At 44.2% G+C, this 23,174-nt stretch overlaps 1 protein-coding gene across 1 annotated transcript in view; it reads right to left on the minus strand.

Annotated features, from left to right (window-relative positions):
* Positions 1–9,647: 9,647 nt before the first annotated feature.
* Positions 9,648–23,174, minus strand: part of LOC103063405 (transmembrane protein 132D) — a 182,707-nt gene continuing 169,180 nt past the window's right edge. Inside the window, exons 6-9 of the mRNA XM_088135294.1 lie at positions 18,629–18,834; positions 17,463–17,736; positions 15,769–15,960; positions 9,648–10,896 (exon numbers count right to left, since the gene is read on the minus strand). Of these exons, the coding sequence (XP_087991420.1) occupies positions 9,712–10,896; positions 15,769–15,960; positions 17,463–17,736; positions 18,629–18,834 (1,857 nt within the window). The 3' untranslated portion in view covers positions 9,648–9,711. The remainder of the gene's footprint in view (positions 10,897–15,768; positions 15,961–17,462; positions 17,737–18,628; positions 18,835–23,174) is intronic.

Consider the following 23,174-nt stretch of genomic DNA (forward strand, 5'->3'; position numbering starts at 1 on the left):
AAACATTCCCAAGGTTAGGATTTGCCTCTCCAGTCTTCTACTGAATGCTTGGGGGGGTGGGGTGGGGGGGAAATCTGAGCTTTTCTCAAGATGTCTCTGGGGAGGATTAGAAGAATTTGTATTTATTTGGGGGTGTTTATTTGGAGCTTACCCATTGCTAGGGTAAAGACAGTCCTAGAACATGATGCTAGATCTCTTGTGGAGCAAAAGGCAAAGGAACAAACAAAAAGATTATTTGTAAAGATTCCCTAAGGTTAAGAAGTGTGGAAAAACACTAATCCTAAAGAATTGATTAACTCCTTCTGATGGGTTGCGTCTACTGATTACAAACAGGAGAGCTTGGACAGTAATGATCTTTTGTTTGTTGTCCTTGTCATTCACTTGGGAGTGTTGAGACAGCCTTTAAAGCAGTGTTTTTCAAACTTGGCAACTTTAGGATGTGTGGACTTCAACTCCCAGAATCCCCCAGCCAGCATGGAAGGAAAGAAGAGAGGATTTGAAGGAACATCCATCACACTGTCTTGCCTTAGTTTGGCTGAAGGGTCCTGTGAGAGACTGCTCTAAAAAATGCTTCATGGGAAGTGCAAGGTCACATCAAGCCCTGTAGGACTGCAAAGAAAGGAACAGTACAGGTAGTCCTCGACTTACGACCATTCATTTAACAACTGTTTGAAGTTATGACGACTTCTGGGAGTTGAAGTCCACACATCTTAAAGTTGCCAAGTTTGAAAAACACTGATTTAAATCATTTAATCACTCCTGTTGATTTTGGATTGGAAGCAGCTTCCTGAAGGCGATTTATCCACCAAAGCATCCAGACTATCAGAGCACGCTGGGAACTAGCAAGGTGATCTCCGGCAGACTATTGGGTACCCTTTGCCCAGCTAACTAACCCTCTGCTTAAGTTTTGATGGGGAAGATGGGAGACCCCTGGAATACCAAGGAAAACTCAGCAGCCAAGTGGCAGATTGGTTGGTCTTGCCTCCTCAGACAACCATCTCGGCCTGTTGTTAAGGGGGGAAGATTCTCTTAAAGGCCTCGCAAGCAGCACCGAGGGCCCAGTGAGCCTGTGAAATCCACACCAAGCCATTTCTTTGACCTGAAGGTTGGGGCTTCTGCCCCCTTCCAAAATATCAAAGGGAACCAAGTCAGAATTCCAGAGAAGGGGAAAATCCTGGAGACACAAGGCAAGACGAACCATTGGTTGTGTTACAGCACTTCCTCCTGACATCCAAAAGATAGGAACGTTGGAGGCAATCTAGGCAAAATAACTGGAAAGCCAGATCTGCTTGATTAACATCATCAACCAGAAGACAGTTGGCTTCTACCACTCAGCAGACATCAGGTTGGAGTGCCCTGTTGTCCTAATAATGTCTTAAGAGATGTTCAGTTTGGACCTCCAAGTTGCTGATGTTTGCCCACATGGACATGTGGTCCGTCCAGCACAGCAGGTCTAATTTCCTCATAAATGTGTATATTTCACCCCAAATGTGTTCCATAAGAGCAGTCCAAACCAACCAGACCTTCTAGACCTTCCACAGACCAGTCCTTAAGGCTATCCCTAATCATCAGCTCTTGACCACCAGCATCTGGTCTTTGAGCTGACCAACTCACCCCTCTGAACAGACATTGTCAGCAAGTTTTCCAATGTATAATCATGAGGTCTAGAAACACGCTTCACTAGATGAAAGCCAAGGTTTCTTCACCAGTTGAATTCTGGGATAAACAGCTAACCCACAACCAGTATTTCTGCATTATCAGAATGTGCCTATAAGTTTGTATGTTGGGAAAGGTATCATCTGCAGAAGGGGGATGTTAAGTGAGTCCTGAGCCAACACTGTTGTGAGATGCACAGGCACATCATTTCTTTAAATAAATAAAATAAACTTAGGTATTTAAGTGCCATCTTGCCTCAAAGAGCAACCTTGAATTGTTGATTCAGAGACAGGACTGAAGTTAGAGCTGGTTGCCCACCCACACATATTTTTTAAAGCTTGTTTTATCTGGTGCAAAATACCATTCCAGGTTGTCAGTCCGCCGACCCCTCCTTCGCTCCTATTTTTAGCAAGGCCAAAAGCCCCCATGATGTTATAATTATCCCAATCAGGTCCATCAAGCTGGAAAACATTTTGCTCCATTGGATTTGTGCAAATCATATCCACGCGGCCCTGACGCTTTTAATCTCAGGTGGGAGAAAAGAAACCCCAAATGTTCTGGTAGGTCTCTGCTGCAATTTGTGATTTTTGCTACAAGTGGGAGAAAGATGATTGGGCATTATTGCTGGGGAATGTGATGTTCCTCCATAAATGTTCAAAAACAAAGGATCATCATGGTGGGAGCCTTATCGGTGAAACGTTGACCTTCCAAGGGGGGAAAGCCTCTTATGGATTTGGCGGGATGACAAGAAACGGAGATCTCTGTCTCTGTTTCAACTGGGAGAAAACCTTACGGCCGTCAATACAAGGGGCCTCTTTTTCTGTCTTGTCTTTTTTCCAGCGTGTGGGTCTTTCCCTTTAATCCATCAGCCAACAGGCCCGGCCAATTTTGCTTTGACCATACCCAGAATCAAGTTAGTAATAGAAATCCTCATTCTCATGGATACTAGAAACCTAATTGTCAGCAACAACTGGGTTTCGGCAGCCTTATGAGCCTGGCAGAGTTGCTGGTTAGTTGTTTTCGGGACACAAGCTTCTGCAGAAGTAAAACCACTGGTACTTTGCTTTAGTAAAGAAGCTCTAAATTATGGGCCGTTCGCTTGACCCTGTCCAAAGGCCACTTGGCATCCACCGAAGTGCGATTAACATGTCCGATTAAAATGACAGGCGGTGTAACCTGCAGGGATGCAGGGTGGCTCTGAAAATCTAACCTTTCCGGCCCAGCCACGGGCCTGAAGACAGCTCTGTAGCACCCTGGCAGAGTTTACCCAGCCTTGTCGAACGCCACTCCCTATCTGCAGAAACGAATTTTAAAAATGGGCGACTCTTCATGTCTCCGAGGCACCCTTTGGACGCCAGCACAGAAACTGCGTGTTGCAGGAGCGCTGAGAAATGTAGCTTATGAGTTGGGTGTTTTAGAAGCTACGTTTTTCCCAGGGACCCCGTTGTATGTTCCCAGTTCAGCTGAATCCAAGCTGCCAACGAAACTAGGAAACGTTCGTTCTCAATTCATAATTTAGCTTTGCAGGACGTTTGAACACTGTTAAGCTGGATCAGTACGTATTACTGATGCCTGCAAGCCTTTTTGATTGCCCTCCCACTGTTGAGGAGCGTATGCATCTTTTCATCGGCACTATTTTGGGAAGATACAGAAGCAAATGTTCTGCGAAGCACTGATGGGGAGTCTTCAACCAAGTGGTTCATTATGGCCGATGTCCAAGTTAAGTAATATTGTGATTTTTTTTTTTTTAAGTCATTTAATCCAGTAGCCTTTTGCAATTCTTCAACCTCGCGATGGAAAATATAGGAATGAGCTCTGTTGTGAACGGCGGGGAGGCAAACACTATCCAAATAGAGGAATAATGACTGACCTTGTAACGGTTATGAAATGGTGATATTTCATTCTGTCCTCTTCCCCCTTCCATCCTACTTTTTCTGCAGAAGAAGGAGGGATCTATCCATAGAGAAACTGACACGAAATGACAGGCTGGGTTGCATTTTTGCTCAGCAACATGCTTATTTTGGGCTGGGCTGGGGGGGGGGGTGGATTTATTATGCTGCAGGGGGAAAAAGCTGGCCTTCAAAGGATTTTAAGGAGATGAAGATGGCTCTGTGGACCTTGCTGGACAGCAGAACAGACCTAGTTTGTTTTTCATCGGAGGTCTGAATCTGAAGAACAGCTGCCCCAGCTGGTTTCCCCAGCCCTGCAATGGGATTGGCTAATTCCTTCTGACCAATAGGAAGGGCTTCTTCACAGACTCCACCCATTCCCTGCCCCTTAGACCCAGAAGGGGCTCTCAACACTCTTGTAGTTTATCTCACCTCTCTGTATCTTCAAAGCCATCCTCCATGCCCACCTTCTCCCACACGCTGAAGGGTCTACAGCCAAATGTCATTCCCTTCCTCCATAACCCCTTTCTAGATAGGCCTGGAAAAGTTCCTTTGAAACCCAGAGAACCAGGGCAGTTTGGTGGGCCTTGCTAGGCTAGATAGACCAGAGCTTCAAGCCAGGAGCAGGCAAGAGTCCTGCACTGGAGCAGATCCATCACTCAACTGGAGAACATTTGGAAGTTCAATTCCTGCTATGTCCAGGCCGGACCGAGAAAGATTGCTTCTTGAAACCATGAAAGAGCTGCTGGGGGCCATTGCAAAGGTTGACAATGTCTCTTTCGCTTTACAGCAGCTTGCCAAGCACCAGACTTGATGGGAATTGGAATCTTCTTAGCAATGATGTTAAGCTAAGCCCAGGTAAACTGATTTTCCCGATAAAATCCAGCTTGCAGGTGCTGGAGTTTACACGTGGGTACTGGAGGACAGGAAGTGGCTGTTAGATCCTTGCCTCCTTAGAAAACAGAAACAGTTGACTCATAATCCTGTTTTTGCTGGATTCTTTGCACTTGAAGAGCCAAATTGTACAATAAGGGCTGGATGGGAACCGGGGCTATCTAGCTGCCAACCTCCTTCATGTACAGTTCCATCGCACAACCTCAAGATATTTAAAACATAAAATAACGAAGAGGTGCTGTTTTAATACAGAGTCTTCATGACTGGTACTTTTTCCTGCATTCATTACAGCACACAGTCCCTATAAATTACAACACACAGTCTCCAGTCTAACATTTAATTGCTGGAGATGTTTAAATCTTGTCAATTGAGGGGTTTGCAAATTACCAGCTTCATGCTGGTTACCTTCCTTCTCCTCCCCCGAGAAGGTGGGAAGCCAGTCATGATCAATAAATTAAAGAAAGGCTCTCTTTCCTCCTCCCTTTCAATAAAAAAAAAAGTACCTTGGTTGTTTATTACCATTATTACATTATCTGTAGCAGCCAGGCAGAGACGAGGAGTGGAGCAGGAAAAGTGACAGGATGCTCCAAAAAAGGGAAATTTAATGAAGTGGTTCCAAATATTAATAGATGAAGTGAATGATGAAAGCACACGTTCCCGGGCTCCTCTGACAATAACCATAACTAGGGCTCCCGGAAGCTGGAGAGATGGATTGGCAATGAGAAAATGCCACTCTGGCATATTGCAAGGCCGGGAATCGTTCGGCAGTGGTGAGCAGAGACATAATTTTAATTCAGTCATTCTTCAAGTCTGGGAAGAGAAGGAAATGGGGTAGGATTGCCTCGATCATCCCCACGGGCCATCAAGCTGGTAGAAAGATGACATCAGCTGGTGACCATTGGTGGACTTTGGTTAGATCTGGCAAGAGAAGGAAGAATTTGGAATCTCCTGGATGCCAGACCTGGGAATGGATTTCCAAGGCTCCAAGGTGGATTCCCAAGGGGTGGTACAGCCCAGAGGGCATCTATGAAACTTTGGACTTTTTAAAAAACAGCCAAACGTTTGCCAATTTGTCCAATCTCCCCAGGTTTCCACACACACCCCCTTCAAATTCTTGGGAGAGTTTTACCCTTCTCGTGTGAGATGGGGTAAAATCTTAGGTGAACTTGCCAAAATTTCCCCTGATTTAGGGATCTTGGGAGACTTCTGCCATCTGAATTTTCATTTTCAAAAGGATTTGGTGCCCACAAGACAATAGGCTGCCTACGACGGGATTCGGAGGGGTAAATAATTTGGTTTTGCAGAGTTCCCTGGCTGCGAAATTTTACCTAATCCCACTCGACTTTACTAACAGATCTCCTGTGCCCCTTCCTCTCTGGTGCCTTTCTGAAAAGGGACTTTTCAACAAGCATTAAGAAAATTAAACTCCTCAAGAGCCGCTGAAATCCAGCAAGCTATTTTGAGTTCAAAGTGTGTTAAGTGAAAATATTGGCGGTGATCGAGTGCAGGAAGGGAGAAGAAGGATGAAAAGCTCTCCCAGGGCAAGGAAGAACACAACAAACCGGGGGGAGGATTAAAACCAGAAATGAGACATGATAAATCCCTTCCTTTTGGACTTTACAAGACTGAGGTTTAATCTTTCTCCCCTTCAGCCCTGACTCAAGCTGGGAGAACCGTCCCACACCATGATCGGTAACTCATTTTAGAGATAATCAATGCTGCGTTTTTGTATTGCACAAAAGGAGATGGGCCTTTGCGTTAAATTTGGAGAGAAGGCCAAGGACCACTCAGAGCTAGGAATATTTTGTTCCCGCAAGAAGTCCACAACAGTCTTCTGAAGCCTGCAAGCCAACTGAGAAGATATGTTCCAAAGATAGATGGGGAATAAACCAAAAGGAAGAAGAAAAAAAAACCCAGACAGAATGCAAAAATGGGATCGGAAAACAGCCGCCTCTGCCTTTCCTTTCTTTGCATGATAACACCGTCCCCAACATCTGCCCCTGTTAAAAAAAAAAAGCAAAACCCATCTAACTGTCAATTCCCAAAGAAGGCAAATGCATTTTCACCACTGTAATGATCAACGTTTCTTTTACGTTCTCACTGGTGCTTTTATTCTGCCAAAGCCGCGGTTTTCTGACAAATCTGAGAAGCAGGCCAACGTTTCCTCTGTTGTTTCAAATGCCTCTCCTTCTGAAATAAATGGCGGCTTTCGGCTGGCTGCTTCTGCCCATTTGCAGAGCTAGAGCTGGAGAAAAGGGTTGGGCTTCTACCTCCGTTCAGTTCATTACAACACCTCTTCATTCAAGCCCCTGAACATTGTTCTCCAACATTGGATTGTCTAATCCTGTTGCTGCGAATTGTTATCATCAGGAGAGCTGCAGAACAACAAACTGACTCTCCCTGACCTAAACCAAAATACACTGGAGGAGGGGGACCAGCTGCATTAAAATGTCCTTTCTCAAACCATCTTTTATCTCTCCTATTCTCCCAATGTTGGAATAAACCATGGTTCCATGAGAACTTTTCAGCCAGGTCACCACCCTCTTCTGCCTTCTGAACCATATCCAGAGTCCCATCAAAACACACTTTGTGCTGGGAGAGCTTCCAACCACAAAGCACTCTTAAAAACCTTTTATTGGTCAGGAACAATACCAGGAAGGAAAACATCACACTGATTTATTGCTTCGGTTACTGGGGAAGAAACATCTTCCCCATGGACCAAATCACTCATCTGGCTTTTGGACCACGCGTTCACCAATTACACTGAAGCCAAGGCCTGTTGTTGGGTTGGGAGAAAAGAAGAAGGCTTGGGGGTGGTCTTGAGTTATTTTTGTTTTTTAGGTTCCTGTTTGTTGCCCAGAGTCATTATGGAGTAGGAAACCATGTAAATTCAAATAAACAAATAGGAAGTCAATGCCTGCCCACAAAAAAGTTGCCCATTTTTGCAAAGGACAGGTTTCCCCAAGCTTACACCAACCAAGATCTTTTTTGCGGTCTTGAATTTCCTGGAACTGGGGTTGAGTCTCAGCCTGGCCCAAGTGGTAGAGCTAGAAGCATTGGTGGTCACTGAATTATTCTACTGTTCATCTGAAGTTTGTTCCATCCTCTGCCACACACACACACACACACACACACACACACACACACACACAAACTGAAGTCCACTTACAGCTTACAGCCACCGCTTGGATGTTCATCTATTTCTCAGCCTTGCTTCATTTCTGTTTCATCCATTACCTAAACGAAGTGTGAAAGTACTTTCTGCACTTACTTACCCCGGCACTGTGAGTGTGCAAAGTCCATTCATCTTCATCATTAGCTAGCTGGGAAAAAAATAACTCTGTTCCCCAAATGAATCTGTTGCTTGCCTCGAGTTCGTTTTCCAGATCAATGCAGATTATGATTAACTAGCAGTTTTCCCCTTTTGGTGACTAATCTCCAAACGAAAAGGCAGGCTGCTGATCAACTGAAAGCATTAGGACATTCTCTAGGAACTGTGTTTCTAAAGCATTTGCTGTGGTCCACACCCTGCTTTAGAGAGCCCATTTGGTGTAGTGGTTAAGGCATCAGGCATGAAGCCAGCTGGTTGACCTTGGGCCAGTCACCACCTCTCAGCCCTAGGAAGGAGGCAATGGCAAACCACCTCTGAAAAACCTTGCCAAGAAACCTGCAGGGACCTATCCAGGCAGTGTCCGAGAATTGGACACAATTAGATAACAAAAAAACCCCACCCTGCTTTAGGCTCTGTTCATACGTGTCCATCCTTCCCTTCCCTGATGGTTAAAAACCACTGTACATATGTGAGATATGAGACAAAAAAAAAACAACAGATATCTGGGAAGTCCAACATTTTTTATGAAGCAATGGAGAATCAGACTTCTCCTATTCTGGAATGTCCACAAGGCTGAAAGCTAATCGTGATCATTTCTACTTTGAGTAGAAGGACCTATCAAACCACAGTTAGCATCTGTGATTCCAAATAAAAGCTCATTACAGAGAAGTCCACAGATCCATGGCTTTGGGTCAAGCCTGCTCTTGTCCCAGAGATATGGGTGGCTAGGTCCACCAGTAGTCACCCCCCATAGCAGAATGGGGGATGTTTCAGAAATGGGAGGATGGTAGGAGAAGAGAGAGAGAGAAATGCTTGAGAAAGCTCAATCAACTTCTCCTTCCTTGCTCATCAAAGAAGTCCATTAGGAACCATCATAGATGACCCTGAACAGATCCAAAGGAATCCTGGGAATTAAAAAGCAAGGAAATACATGTATTAACCTGAAAAAGTCAAGCAGATATGTTGCAGGGAGCACTGTAAAATCAGATCTTTTCCCACTTTGTTTTTTTTTACGCATTTTCATCTTTGGTCCTGATCCAAATGATTTACTTACAAACCAATCTTTGATTTCAGCAAGCCTTTCCATGGGACATAGACGCTTTGGGTCTGACTGGAACCAGAACAAGACAAGTCCAAGAGAGCGATGTGAGCTCTCCAATTTTGGGCCTCTAAAAAATTCTGGGTTGCAAAAGCTGTTGCAATTCTAAAAAAAAGAAGAAGAATTCTGAAGCACAGCCTGAAAGTGACAAATGGCCACAGAATTTTATTTAATTAAAAAGGGGAGGGCTTTTGTGTTCCTCTTCATGAAGGCTCGCGTTGGAATCTTTCATGCTACATCATAGATCACTTAGTAAATCATCCTTGCAAAAAGAATTAAATAAATAGATAAATAAATTCCATATTCTTTGGCACTAATTCTATGGAGAATTAGAGAAATTAGAGAAACCCAAGTAAGTCCAAATTGTGGTTTTGGTTCTGTTGGTCCTTTCAATGAATGTTTTTGCTCAGGTGTTCTCCTACATCTCACGTGGATTGACACACGGCCTTCAGCTTTTCCATTTATCCCTCCCACCCCTCGAACATGAGATCTAGAGGACAGTCCTGAAATACTGTATTGATTTGGGAGGATCAGCTCAAAGAATGAGGTCTTAATTGACTTCTCCTTACTTAAATTTTTATTTTCCCTTATAGGTTGGCTTGCATCAGACACCTCTCTACAAGACCCATTGAATATCGATCATATTTGTTATCTGGGACTTTGACTACATTCTGGATGTTCTCCACCGAAACCCAATGAACCCCATTTAGATTGTTCACCAAGTTGTATTTTTTTTGTCTACGCTCCTTGTTTTTGACCAATATCTCAAATTAAAGGCAGAAAGGTGAGTTTTTTAAAAAAAGGAGATAAGAAAGAAAACAAAATCTTTTTCTGATGTATTATTACACATTTTCATGTAGCTGTTCCATGTAGTTCCTTAGTTCTTTACATTCCCCCAGGTCCATGTCTTGACAAACCCATTTGATATCGTCCTCACTGCTTGTCAAAATGGAGTTGACGGTAGGGTACCCACCGTCTGAAGAGATGGTGGTGAAGGTGGTAAATTTGACACGTTTCCGTTTGGAGGTTGGTGAGGTGGCCTGTTCATTCTTCTGCTCCTTCCCTTCGGGAAAGGTGGCAGAGTCTGTGGATAGGAAGACTTGGTCATTGAGGTTCTTCTGAGTGTTGGCACTAAGGAGATATTTGCTTTCTTCTAAATCCACACTTCGGTCAATGGCTGTAATGCATTCCTCCTGTTGGGTAGAAAAATTGAGGTGATTCTCCAGCAGCTCAGTTCTATTACTCAGTCCTACCCAGTCATGAGAATGCCTCAGACCTTCTTGCTCTTCAAATGGAGCCTGCTTATGCCTGTATTTCAAGGCAAAGGTGACACAGTTAATAAGGAACACCAAAATGGCCAAACAGAAGACCCCTAACAAAGCATACATCCCAATTTCCAAGTCACTTAAGCCCCTGGGTGTCTCATCAGGATCATTCTCTTCCAAATCTCCATTGCTCTTGGGCAGGTCTACCTGAGATGGAAAACTGGTAAAGTCTATCGGGAGACTTTGCATATGGCTGTCATCATCTAGGAGGCTCTCCCGGTCTTCTTTCTTACTCAGAATGGACTTCTGAGTGCTAGTTGCTCTTGTTTCCTCTTGTCCCATCGAGGAGCTGTAGTAAGGTCCCTCTTGCCGAGATCTTTCCTGCAGGCTTGTCTTCTGACGCCGATCGCTGGTCCGGTTCTCCAGATGTACACCACTTCCACCACGCTTGCTGTCACTCGTGTTGGGGATGGTGTCATTCTGACCAAACTTGACCTTGATGTTTCCAGTGCCCACTGCCAAAACACTTTTCCTTTTTGATTTCTGGCATGATTCGCTGATCACCAGCTCCACCTTCACCAACAGACCCTGGCCTTCTGACTCAGCCACAATGAAAGGCCATTTAAACTTGGGACTCTGCTGGACAGAGACCACCTTCTCATCCAGAGATGTGGCCACCAAAGAAAAGTCCTTGGCATCATAAATGTCTAAGGGCATCACTGCTCCATCACTGAACTGGATCCAGCAACTGATCACAGCTTCCTATTTGGGGGGAAAGAAAGAGAAAATGATACTGGGACAAATACCAAAAAAAAAAAAAAAGTTTTCTTTATACAATCAGGATGTAGAAGTTTGAAATAGCTGAGATGCCACGTAAGTTATCCTTCAGCACTTCTATTTCACTTCCCTGTTGGCAATATTAAGGGCCCCTCTGGGACTGAGTTAGGAGCTGCACCTCCAGAGCTCCTTAAAGTCATAGTGCTCTGGATCAGTTTCCCCTTCTTACCTTTCCATTTTTCTTTTCCAATTGTCCCTGCACATTCTGTAGCAACTGAGCTAAATTTTCGTGTTCTTTTTTTTTTTTTTTTTTTAGGATAAATGCAGACAAGGAGCTGAATGAACTTAAAGCTGGAAAGATGAGAAAAAGAGCTTGAGATGGAAAGGAATTGAGAAGGAGCCTAAGCCACTTCTACTCTGTATTGACGCTGGACAATCGGGTTCATCTGGGATGTTCAGAAGCTTGTATCACTCCAAAAGCAAAAGCAGCCCCATTCCAACTGTTGCCCCCACCTGCTGGTGCTAAGACATGTAGTCTTGTATTCTGATCATCTACCACCCCATCAACTCCATAGTCTCTTTCCAAACCCTTCTAAATGGATGGCCGTGATCATCTCTTATGAGAGCAGGTTCAGTCATGGAGCTCTGTGTATAGTTCTTGGATCTCCTGATGCTGAGCTTTAGCAGATGACCTCAAGATTGAAAACCACACGAGAGGGAGAGTAACTTTGCTCTATCCATCTTTCTCACCCCCAGCACCGTTCTATCCTCCTTTCCCAAACTTCCAAGCAGACAAAATCTCATTTAGATGGTTTCCTTTCTGAAGGACCACCAAGGTTAAGATGATGGAACTTGCTGAGAGGGCTAAATTGACTTCTTTGATCAGAGAAAAGACAATATCTACGTTTATTGCTGACTGGGAACCCTTTATAGACTTTTTGCGTGAAACAGAAAAAGATGAACTCGTGATTTATGGTTTTGACGATTAGACAGGATAGATTATAGAAAGAAGAGTTATGTTGTAACCCTAGAGTAAGAGGTAAATTTATAATTGTACTTCTAATTGCTGTAAAGAAGATCAGAAGCTATTTCTTTGTATCTTTTTTTCTTTTTCTTTTACTTTTTTCTCCTTTCTTGCACTTTTTGCTTTCTCTTTGCTTTCTTTTTCGTTTCTTTTTCTTACTTTATATTAGTTCGTATTAGTTTTTATCTTCCCTTAAAAAAATCAGATAGATAGATAGATAGATAGATAGATAGATAGATAGATAGATAGATAGATAGATAGGAATGAGAAGGACCACCAAGGTTCTGGAAGGGCTGGATTTGGGGCACAACCAGAGTCCAGAGAATCCTCTCCCCTTTCTCACCCCACTGGCTGATAGAGAAATGAAATCCCAACTTGTTTCTGTCCTGTGTCCCCCCCTCCGCCCTCCACCTCCCAGCCAGCTGCTCTGGTGATGGATCAAGAAAACTCTATTTTTGGCCTCAAGCCATTTCTGGGAAAGACATTTAATTCGCTGCTCAGCCACTTTTTAAGAGCTAGTTTTAAATAGCCTAATCATAAGACCTGCAGAGAGAAAGAGTCATGTTTTTCCTTTCTTTCCCCCAAGTTTTGGAGGCCTGATGGAAAGTCTAATAGCGGGTCAAATTACGTTTGAAATGATGGGCATCCTTTACGCCCTCTTGGTGTTTGGTGTGGGGAGCAACCCAGATTATGTTATATCTAAAAGGACACTGAAGATGCAATTGTCAAGTGCAAGGCCTGGCTTAAAGGGGTCCTTGCATAGGGAGCAGGCAGAATAATGACATCATTCTGCAGGAGACAGGCACCAGAAGTCAAACTGTGCATTGTTTAAAACCGGTCCCCTGTCTTACACATGTCCTGCCCGTAGATAGGTAGACTAATTGGCAAATGGGCTGTGACCACTCTCCCTGTGCTGCTAGATTTCTGCTAACAAGAAATCTCCTGGGAGCATCTACAGAAAAGCAGGAGGGACAAGAAAGGGGGTTCTACCTGGTTCACAGTCCTGGGCAGATTCTGGATAATCCCAACCAGCATTGGTGCCAGTGGATATTAGCTATAGAAGACCTCCCTCTGAACTAGGAATGGGTGAGGGCCTATCTATCTCTCCCAACCTTTACATCAAACCCCACAACAGCCATTCACATAGAGAATGGATCGTGTGCCAGTTCTCCCAGCTGCCCTGCCATTGCCCTTAAAAGATCAAACCCAATTTCTCCAAGAGCAGAACTTGCCGGGACCACAGCTATGGAAGACAGTAATTTCAAAGCAGTAAACATAGGCTAATCAAGGAACTACCAAAGGAGCAAAACAAAACCCCCACCCCCACCAGCACTGGCAAGGCATGCCACAATATATAAATAGAGAGCAAACCCCATCCCATTTTAGCACTGAAGATGTTACCAAGCTGGGTAATGAAACGTTTGCAAGAAAAGAACCAAGCTCAGAGAACCCCAAGGACTCCACAGTTCAACCCTGAGCTACACATCTTCACCTCTATTGATTTCAAGGTCATCCAGTTGGCAAAGGATTAGCTATCTGTCTCAGCTTTCTGACTCTCTCAGGATGTTGGGTCTTTTGGTTATCTTACCCTCCCCTCCCTGCCCACGTAACAAGAGGGATTCCAAATCAAAAAGTAGGACTTTTCTTGCTGGGAGACATTTCACCAAAGACCCTTAGACCCTTTGATTTTCCTAATTAAGAGTTTTCAAGAACGAGTTGTTAGCAACTAGCAGACTTTGAGTCAAACTCAGCCCCAAGGCCTTGGCCCACTTCGGAGGGAACCTGCTGAGCACGGGGCGGGGGGAGCTGCTATTTCCAGAATTCTCAGCCAGCAAAACTCAGAATGATGAACGGTGAAAACAACAGTTGGAGAAGAACCATGCAACCTGTTTCCTCAAAGAAGAACAAATACGTTGAGTGTAGACGTCTTCTTTTGAACCGTCCAACTCTGCAAAGTGAATTTGCTGGCAGAGATGCCTGCAGGGAGGGAGGAAGCGAAGGCAAAGGGCAGAAGGGGCATTGCACCACGGTGAGGCAAGCGGGCCTCTTTTGTAGGTGCATCATGACGTAGCATGAACATAGAAAATAGCATGACATAGCGTTTGTGTTGGGTAGCTGGAACGTTGTTTATGTCATGTTAACCAGAGCCTCTAATCCTGCAGAGGCTTCTGTTGGCAGCTGTTAAATTCTGGGCAAATTTATCCCGTAAGTGCCATTCTGTTAAGTGGTACAGATCCACGTGCCCCCAGATCTGTTCAGAGCCAGTGAAGTGAAGTTCAGCCTTAGAGGGCAACTCACTCAACAATCCTGTAGAGGAAATTCATGAACAGTCTCCAAGGGCAGCCCCATAGATGATTTCCTGCAGGAATCTAACTGGGTCTGTCACCTTTCAAGGGCTAAGAAAGCCAAGCTAAGTCAGGGCAATTTCCCTGCATTCACAAGGAGATTGAAACCAGGATGAAAATAAAGACCCTGGCCGTGAAACTTCATGATCAAAGGGAGAAAAAATGTAATTCTTTTTCTTTTCATTTCTCAGCTGTTTGTTGAGGGACATAAGGAGGCAAGCACACCTCCCCAATTTTTTTTTAAAAAAGAAATATATATATTTTGGCAGGTGAGGAGTGTGATGCTGTATTATTTATGAGAGGTTACCAGAAGAAAATATATATATATATATATTCATTCTTTTTTTCTCCCCAGGGCTTGCTCTAGTTTTACTGCCCTATTTACTGGAATTGTGCTTCTCTATTTAGGTGTTTGGTGGCCTTCGGGGATGAGAGCCTATAAATCTAAAATGTCCTTTTAGAATAATATTAACAATCACACAAGAACACCAGCTCTGGTTCACCAGCTTGGCTGGCAGGAGATTGCAGGAAAAGTAGATCTTGAAAATGGTGGTCCATTGCCAAGGAACTAGGGAAGGGAAGGGAAGGGAAGGGAAGGGAAGGGAAGGGAGGGAGGGAGGGAGGAAGGAAGGAAGGAAGGAAGGGAAAAGGGAAGGGAAGGGAAGGGAAGGGAAGGGAAGGGAAGGGAAGGGAAGGGAGGAAGGAAGGAAGGGAGGAAGGAAGGGAGGAAGGAAGGGAGGGAGGGAAGGAGGGAGGGAAGGAGGGAGGGAGGGAGGAAGGAGAAAAAGAGAAGAGGGAAGGGAAGGGAAGGGAAGGGAAAGAAAGGGAGGGAGGGAGGGAGGGAGGGAGGAAGGAAGGAGAAAAGAGGGAAGGGAAGGGAAGGGAGGAAGGGAGGAAGGGAGGAAGGGAGGAAAGAAGGGAGGGAGGGAGGAAGAGAGGAAGGAAGGAGAAAAAGAGAAGAAGGAAGGAAGGAAGGGAAGGGAAGGGAAGGGAAGGGAAGGGAAGGAGGGAGGGGAGAGGAGAGGAGAGGAGAGGAGAGGAGAGGAGAGGAGGAGAGGAGAGGAGAGGAGAGGAGAGGAGAGGAGAGGAGAGGAGAGGAGAGGAGAGGAGAGGAGAGGAGAGGAGAGGAGAGGAGAGGAGAGGAGAGGAGAGGAGGAGGAAAGATACATTAACAACACTGCCTGATTCTCCATCACATGGCGATTCAGATGGCCCCTTAAGACATTGCCAATAAAATAAACCCCACATTCACCGATCACTTGCTGAGGTATCAAATGTCAGTAACTGACTATGCTTTAAAAAGAAATATCGATTGCATCACTGTGAGAAAAGATCAAGTGATGGCCTCCGCTGAGTTGCCTCCTCCGCCCCACTGTGGGAGGGCCCTTCCTCTCGCTCTTCTCTCTCCTTCCTTTTTAAATTGCTCAGACAGGACACACAGACACACAACCCAAGAAAGGGAACTTCAGGCACAAGAGAGACGGGTACCTGCTTTTCTGTTTGAAGGAGTTCATGGGCCACTGCCGTGGCAAAGATTGCTTTGTTACTTCCTGTGCTCAGCTGCAAGGAGAGTGAAAGGCCGGACACAAGTTGGACCCCCAGGTCAGTGATGGTCACCTTCTCATCAAGGACAGTCACTGTCTTCTCTGCCAGGATGGCGTCAGAAAGCGGGGACAGGATCTGTAGGGGATAACCAAAGCCACAGCTCATCTCTCAATTCCAAGGAGATCACATGTCCCAAAGCTAGTCTATGTCTCAGTTTCATCTGTTTGCAGCGTTTATTAAATAGGGATTGTCAAGAAAGAGAAGAAGAAGAAAAAGGAAGGAAGGCATGAAAAAAAAGACAAAGAACCATCAGGGAATGATCTGTTGCAGGTGGGAAGATCAGATGGGTCCATCCCATTCAGTTTCCAATCTGCAACCTCTACAAGACGATGTGCATTATGAAGGTACTTTCTCCCAAATTGCACATTTCTACACTTATTTTCTCTCAACTGGTAAATTTCTAAACACATCTCCAAACATGTCTTTCTCTGCATCTACAGGTGCTTCTGATTGACCGAGAACTTTGTTTTAAAATTCAGAGACCTGAGACATCAGGATCTGCACACTTTAAAATGCAGATTTAAAAATTGTTGAGGATCCCTCAAAGAGATAAAATTTGATGGAACAACACTTCTTCCTTTTGTCTTATGTTTAACCACCCTATCCCAGGAATTTTCCATTGTTATTCATTTCCTGTTTTCATGGGATCAGTGCCCTGCATATATTGATTTTCTCTTCTTGCTTTTCCCCATCTGCTTCTGGGTACAAAACTAAGGACAAGAGACATGCAAGGTTTATGAAAAGGGAGAAATCCAGCAGATGAGATCTTAGCAGTCCAAAAGTAGGTGACTTGGATGAATTCTCGAGAGACAGGTGATATGTATCCTTCCAAGTGAATGGACTGACTATCAATTTCTCACTTTCTCGTTCTTGCTGAATTTCTCTCCCAGATATGTTCTTTGTATTTCTGGACACAAGGCAGAGTGAAGAGTTTCTGCAACCGATCAACGTCTTTAGAAAGGGCTGCAGAGTGATGCCGGTCCAACAAAGAATGCTTTTTGAAGACTGATAAATTTGCTCAATGCATGGACTGCTGAGTGTCGTGACGGTCTTTTTGCAATGCAAGGGGGGCAAAAACCCTTATCTGTAGCTAATCCAATAGTATAAAATGAACTTTTTTAGTAGCTTTCAGGGCATTCTTGAAACATAAAACATTTTCTTCTGCCTTGTCCTATCATTTTACTTCTTCCTATGCTGGTAGCCTGTTCCTTCCTAATTGTCCTGCTTTTCAAGGTAAACCAAGAATAGACTTGAACTTTTAAGGGTCTATTGCTAAGTATTCAGAGTTTTTACTACTTTGATGAGTAAAATTGGCTCTGAAATTTGAGAAGTCAAGGGCCACAATTTTCCTATCTGCTTCCATCCTGCCCTCATCCTTCAGCAGGGTTCAAGAGTTGGATGGATTATGAACTTAAGGAAACTTCCATATTCAGGGGCCTACAGTCCTAAGCAGCATGCTGGCCTTCATGTCTTAGTTATAAACATTTCCATCATCTCCAGGTAGTTGAAATAAATGAACCTTTTAGTCCGATCTAGAAAGGAAATCCTATTTTCAGCCAATGCTTCCTTCGGCTCACCTGTAGAGTCGTCATGCCTAACTCCTGTCCCACTAGCACCTGGCCATCTTGCAGTTTAGCAATCCTTGGCTCTTCCACTTGTATGAAATTGTTCACCAGTTCAGTGATGTCGACCTGCCAATCTGAGCCCAGCAGATAAGTTGTTTGGCCACCAGGGTCCAAGGGCTCAGCTACAAACTGGGTAAGGACCCGCACTGTTGCATGCTGGTACTGAAGAGTACAGCCTCTTCCCTTCCGCTCATCCTCCTCTTCCTCATCGCTGTCTCTAGCTGGTCTGTGAAGAGATTCAAGCCAGACGGTCAAGCCAACCTCAAGACTGACCCCAGGGCACTGCTGATGTTAGGACCCTGAAGACTTGCTCTTAAGGGGCACATGCATGGACTTATCACTTCTGTGTGTGATAAATCAGCCCTATTGCATTGGGGGCTCTGCTGTTCCTTCCCCTGAATGAAACAACCTCATCCCCAAAGTCCAAATTGGATGTCATCTTTACCTCCCTCCTAAAATATGCTGGTGGGAACCCTGCCATTTGGTGAGTGCATGAATTCAAATGGATAGCCAGTCTGGTCTAGGGGTTAAAGCACTGGACTAGGAATGAGGAGATCTGAGTTCTAGTCTTGACTTGGGCGTGGAAGCCAACTAGGTGACTTTGAGCCAGTTATTGTCTCTCCAAAGGCAAGGGCGAACCATCTCCAAAAATGTTGCCAAAAAAACCTGCATGGACCTGTCCATGTAGTCACTAGGAGTCAAGACTGACTGAAGGCATGCACACACAGAGAGACCCAGACGCATACACAAATGAATTCAAATACTGTGTGAACCCAGAAAACAGGTTAACCAGATTAAGTATACCATCTGAACACAACCTATATATTGATGCTTACAATCAATAAATATACCGTATATTTATACACAAACTTTAGATCTGCATTAGAATGGGGGATATTGCCAGCTGTTCAGACATTAGATCCTGGACTAGCAACAAGGGTAGACAGAGGCTGGTTTCACACAACGCAGAAAGGCCAGGTAGAAAATATGGTTGGCTAGTTTGTGGAACACAATGTTGTGTGAATGAAGCCAATTAGATGACCAGTAAATTATGGAAGAGGAAACCAGGGTGGGGTGTTTGGTGTGAACTCAGCTAGAAAGATGTCAAGGGAACTCACCTCTTGTTAGAAACAATGGGGATTCTCCAGCCCTTGATCTGATTTAACTCTGTGTCGGAGACTTCAATTTGCAGTGGGAGGCGGGGAACCCACACGGTCAACTCCAGGGGGGTGTTCAGATGTTGGTATGTAAAATGGACAATGGCATTCACTTTGCCTTTCATTTCCTTCCCATTGACAAATACATAGTCACATCTTTCGGACACCTGAAACAAGAAATAGGTAAAAGAGAGAACCAACCAAAGAAAAGACATAATGAAGTCTCTCAACAAAATCAAGCACATCAGTAGGGTGAAGGGGGAGTGTTTGAAGTAATGGCTTCTGGCCATGAGGGGCTTGGAACAGGTATCACTAGATCACACCTGTCTGCATGGAATCCTTTTCAAAATATATTTTCCCTTCCCTTTCTTACACCAGGCTAAAGGTAGAGACCTTATGATTCAAAAGCTTGCATTCTTACATTGGTACAAATTAAACACTGGATTCCCTGTTGGGTGGGGGAAGCTGCTTTGAAATCTTTGAACAACTTTCAGAGATATTAGAATAAACTCCCAGAATCAGCTGAGATGTCCACCAGAAGCTCTTTGAGATGAATCTTTCAAAGCTGCAGAGGGAAAGAATAATACTGTGTCTTCCTCTGTTCCTTTTTCCTACTTAGGCTTAACCTCTGATAACTTCAGATCCAGAGAAAGCTGACCAGGGCAGAGAAGAATTTGGAAACCTCTGAAGCATGGCTGAAAGAGCTGAGTGGATTTGTTTCTTGTGGGGAAGAGAAGATTAAGGGATCAACAATCTTCTTCTAATAGGCGAGAGGCTCTTGTGCAGAAAATGAAGCCGATATGTTCCCTGTTGCTCCAGAAGAATGAATTAATACCAGTGGGTGGGAATAGGAGGAGAAGTATCTTGATGGAAAAAGATAATGGAGCCCCGTTGACTTGGGTTCACATGGTTCTTATCCCCTTGAAGGATTAAGCCAGAGCCTGGACAACCAATGTCAGAAATACTTATTTGCAAGATGCTCATGTCAAGTAAGGGATTGGGCTAAATCCTATGGAATCACTGAACTGGAAGGGGTGTTGAGCCTCTTAGTCTAATCCTCCACCCCGTGCAAGAATTCCAGACAGATGACCTTCCAGAGCTTGAATAGATCCAACAAAGGAAAGCCCACCACGGCACTCAGTATTTGGTTCTTTGGTCTTGATCTTCCCTCAAGATTTCCAGACAATGCAAACTCTCATCCTTGGCCAAAAAGTTCTAGCAACCCCAAGTTATCCAAAATCAGCTTCTTCCCAATGTCAGTTCATTTATTATTTAGTGCCTTGGCCATCAATAAGGCTGAACGTTCATATATCAACATTTCCTGCTGCTTTTTGTCCATCTGCCAGTAAAGATGACACACCCCTCAGTTAAATACAGGAGCACATATGCATGTCCAATAATTTATTAACTCCCATTTTGCACTGGTAATGATTTAAAGGAATGATCTATTAAAACTCTGAGCTGTTTCTCTCTCTCTCTCTCTTTTTTAAATCACAATCCATTACCAACTGGGTTTTTTGTTCCATTATGCTTGGTATAGTTAATATTTCTGGCTTTGGAATATGCATGATTTTGCACTTACCTGAATTTAAGGCCTTTTTTGACTTTTCTGTTTAAATGCAGATCAGATCTAAATCTTATTGAAACATCACAATCCGCCACAGCATAATTTACAGGTTTTTTTCCCTTCCAGCCTAGCACACTGAAAAGGAAATTTATGCAGAGATCCTTGGTTTGTTACTTAACTGTAGAAGTATAGTTCGATAAAATCCCCAGAATTTTTCTCTTGTACAATGTTAGCCTTTACACATTCCAGAGGACTCTCCCTACCCCCAATATACATTGCTGCTTACTTCCTGTCTTGGAAAAAAAATGAGGAGAAGCATTTCTGCACTAGGTTTTCCTTTAGAAGGGTGGTCAACCACAAAGATTATCATACAGCCCGCAACTGAATCATTGTGGCTAGGAGGGCCTTTGCCAAGCTTTGTACTGTGTACCAGTTGTGCCCATTCCTAGATGGGGGAGCTCTGCTCACAGTCACTCCTATCAATGACCTAGCAGAGGGCCTGGTTACCTTCCCCCCACTTACTTTCATGAATCTTGATCATTCCCAGCTTAATACTTGGTTTATTTTAATTATGGATGGGTAAACGCTTGGTTGTATTGCAGGACGTTGCTTTGAATAGGCATGATTGTTGGGTGTAGTTCACCCCAGTGTCAATATCTGTTTACTGCTTTGGCTGTTCAGTTGTGAACTAACTTTATTAAATTGATTTTGTAATTGCCGGCTCTTTCAGAACAGCACCACACCTTGTTAAATGAATGAATGATGATCATGACCATGACCATGACCATCAACAACAACAACAACAAAATACAGCTCTGATCCAAGTCAATACATTAAAACAAATATCTTTAATAACATCATACTCATGACATCCTGACCCTCTCTCAATTATCAGGGGAAAAAACCATCAGAACTCAGCCAGGCCCACTCTACAGCATCTCCGAAAAAGCAGTGTTTTGACAGATTGTCTAATATCACAAAGGGAGGACCCACATCAACTGTCCTAGAGGAAGGGAGCCCTAACCAAGAATGTCCACTTTTTAGCTTCCATTTGTTTCATCTTCTAGTAGTTAAGGACTTGCAATATGCCCACTCATCTTTAATATATCAGATAGGCAGGTTCTTAGAAGTAGATGGTCTCCAAGATACTTAGTTGCCAAGCCATAGAGACAGGTGATCAGCAGCACCCTGAAATGCAATTCTTTTCCCTCATATCCAATGGTGAGAAGACTACCAAAATGGAGGTGGGCCTGGAAATCAAGCCTTGTGAAGGATGGTTAAAGGAACTGGCTATATTTAGCTCCCAAAGTTATGAGATAAGATAGCAGTCTTCAGGTATCTGAAGGGCTGTCCCATAGTGAAGTGGTGAACTTATTTTCTGTTGCCCCAGTGAGCAGGATCAGAGCCAATGCAAGGAAGGAGAGTCAAACTGGATGTCAGGAGGAACATCCTGATTGTATACCAGCTGTCAGCCTACACAACAGGATGCCACATGAAGGGGTAGAGTTCTCCTTCACTAGAGGTCTAGGCAAACAGTGGCTTCACAAGCCGAAGTTGGCAGCTGTGTATTTCATTTTATTGGTGTAGATTAATGCAGATTGTATATTTAAATTAATGCAGATTAATGCAGATTGTCATTTAAATGCCACTTCCCATAAAGTATTTCAAAACAGTTTACAATCATATTTGAAAACAAGAATATAGCACCAGCAGGTTCAAAACAGTTAACACGAGGCATATATCTGTGTCAATGGGTTTTAATTTCCCTGGCCACATCTCATTTCTGAAAAGGCTCAACTTTGCACAGACATGCTCCAAGAAAAATCAGGTCCAGAGCGGGGAATTTCTGCCCACTTCTGCCACCTTCTTGCACGCATACACACATCGGCTTGTGGAAGTCAATCTAATTGGGAAAAGTCGGGGCAGAAGAGGTGAGAAACTGCCACTCACCCAGCCTGTAAAAAAGCAGAGTGACAAAGCATCACTATGAATAATGGATGGCAGGACAGATGTGGATAAAGGAGATGGATGCAGTATTCTAGGCAGAGAAAAGCGCAGGTTTTCGGAAAATACTGCAGAGAAAAAGCATCTGTCATTGTCTGGTTAGACAGAAGGCAGGAGAACATGAGAGAAAATATGTTGGAAGAAACAGCCCTGCAACCCACAACATACGTTTGGGGACCCTGTTCTCCACTCTGAAAGTTGTCACCTACCAAGCCAAATTAACTACCTGTTTAACCCAAGATGGTCTTGTCCAGCCTTTCCTAACCTGGTGCTGTGCTGGACCTTGGACAGGGTCCAGTCACTGTGGCAAGGTGCTGGTTGGAACAGCTAGGAGCCCCACAGCTTGCCCTCTGTCCTCTACGTCAGCTTGGTCCCTTCAGATGATGGAGACATGAATCCACAGGAAGAATTGAAGCCAGATGGTTGTATGACAGAAAGATACATTGCTCTCACCCTTGGGGCTTCTCTTCTACTTCCATCACAGCTGATCCATTGAAGGCTCACTGGGACCATGCTCAGGAAGCAGCCTCATTTCTGGGAAAAGCCAAGTCCAACGTGGACCAGTTAGGAACCCACAGAAAGAGACACTGTTGCATGCATAAACGACTCAATGCCTTCAGAAAACCGTCATGCAAATAGATTAGTTTGTGGAACGCTCTTGATTCTGGGTCTCCTGAGAGAAGATTGACAGGGAGAAAGATGCTGTTTCCACCAGATAACCCTGGATTTCAGAATAGTTTTAGTGTGCTGGGACTTTAATCACCCTGCTTGGCTCTTGAGGTCATCCTTTCCCGGCACGAGCTCTTTCTGCATCCATAATGTCCATTTCAACAGCAGTTCTTTCCCTCTCCCATTGGCAGGCTTACAAGAGAGGTTGATTTAATGGGACACTTGGCAGTTATGGTCCATATGCAAAAGGAGCCACATTTGCTCAGG

The sequence above is a fragment of the Python bivittatus genome, unplaced genomic scaffold (assembly GCF_059951505.1).
Source record: "Python bivittatus isolate LINGU-HERP-01145 unplaced genomic scaffold, Pbiv_v1 ctg000100_np1212, whole genome shotgun sequence".
Lineage (NCBI taxonomy): Eukaryota > Metazoa > Chordata > Lepidosauria > Squamata > Pythonidae > Python > Python bivittatus.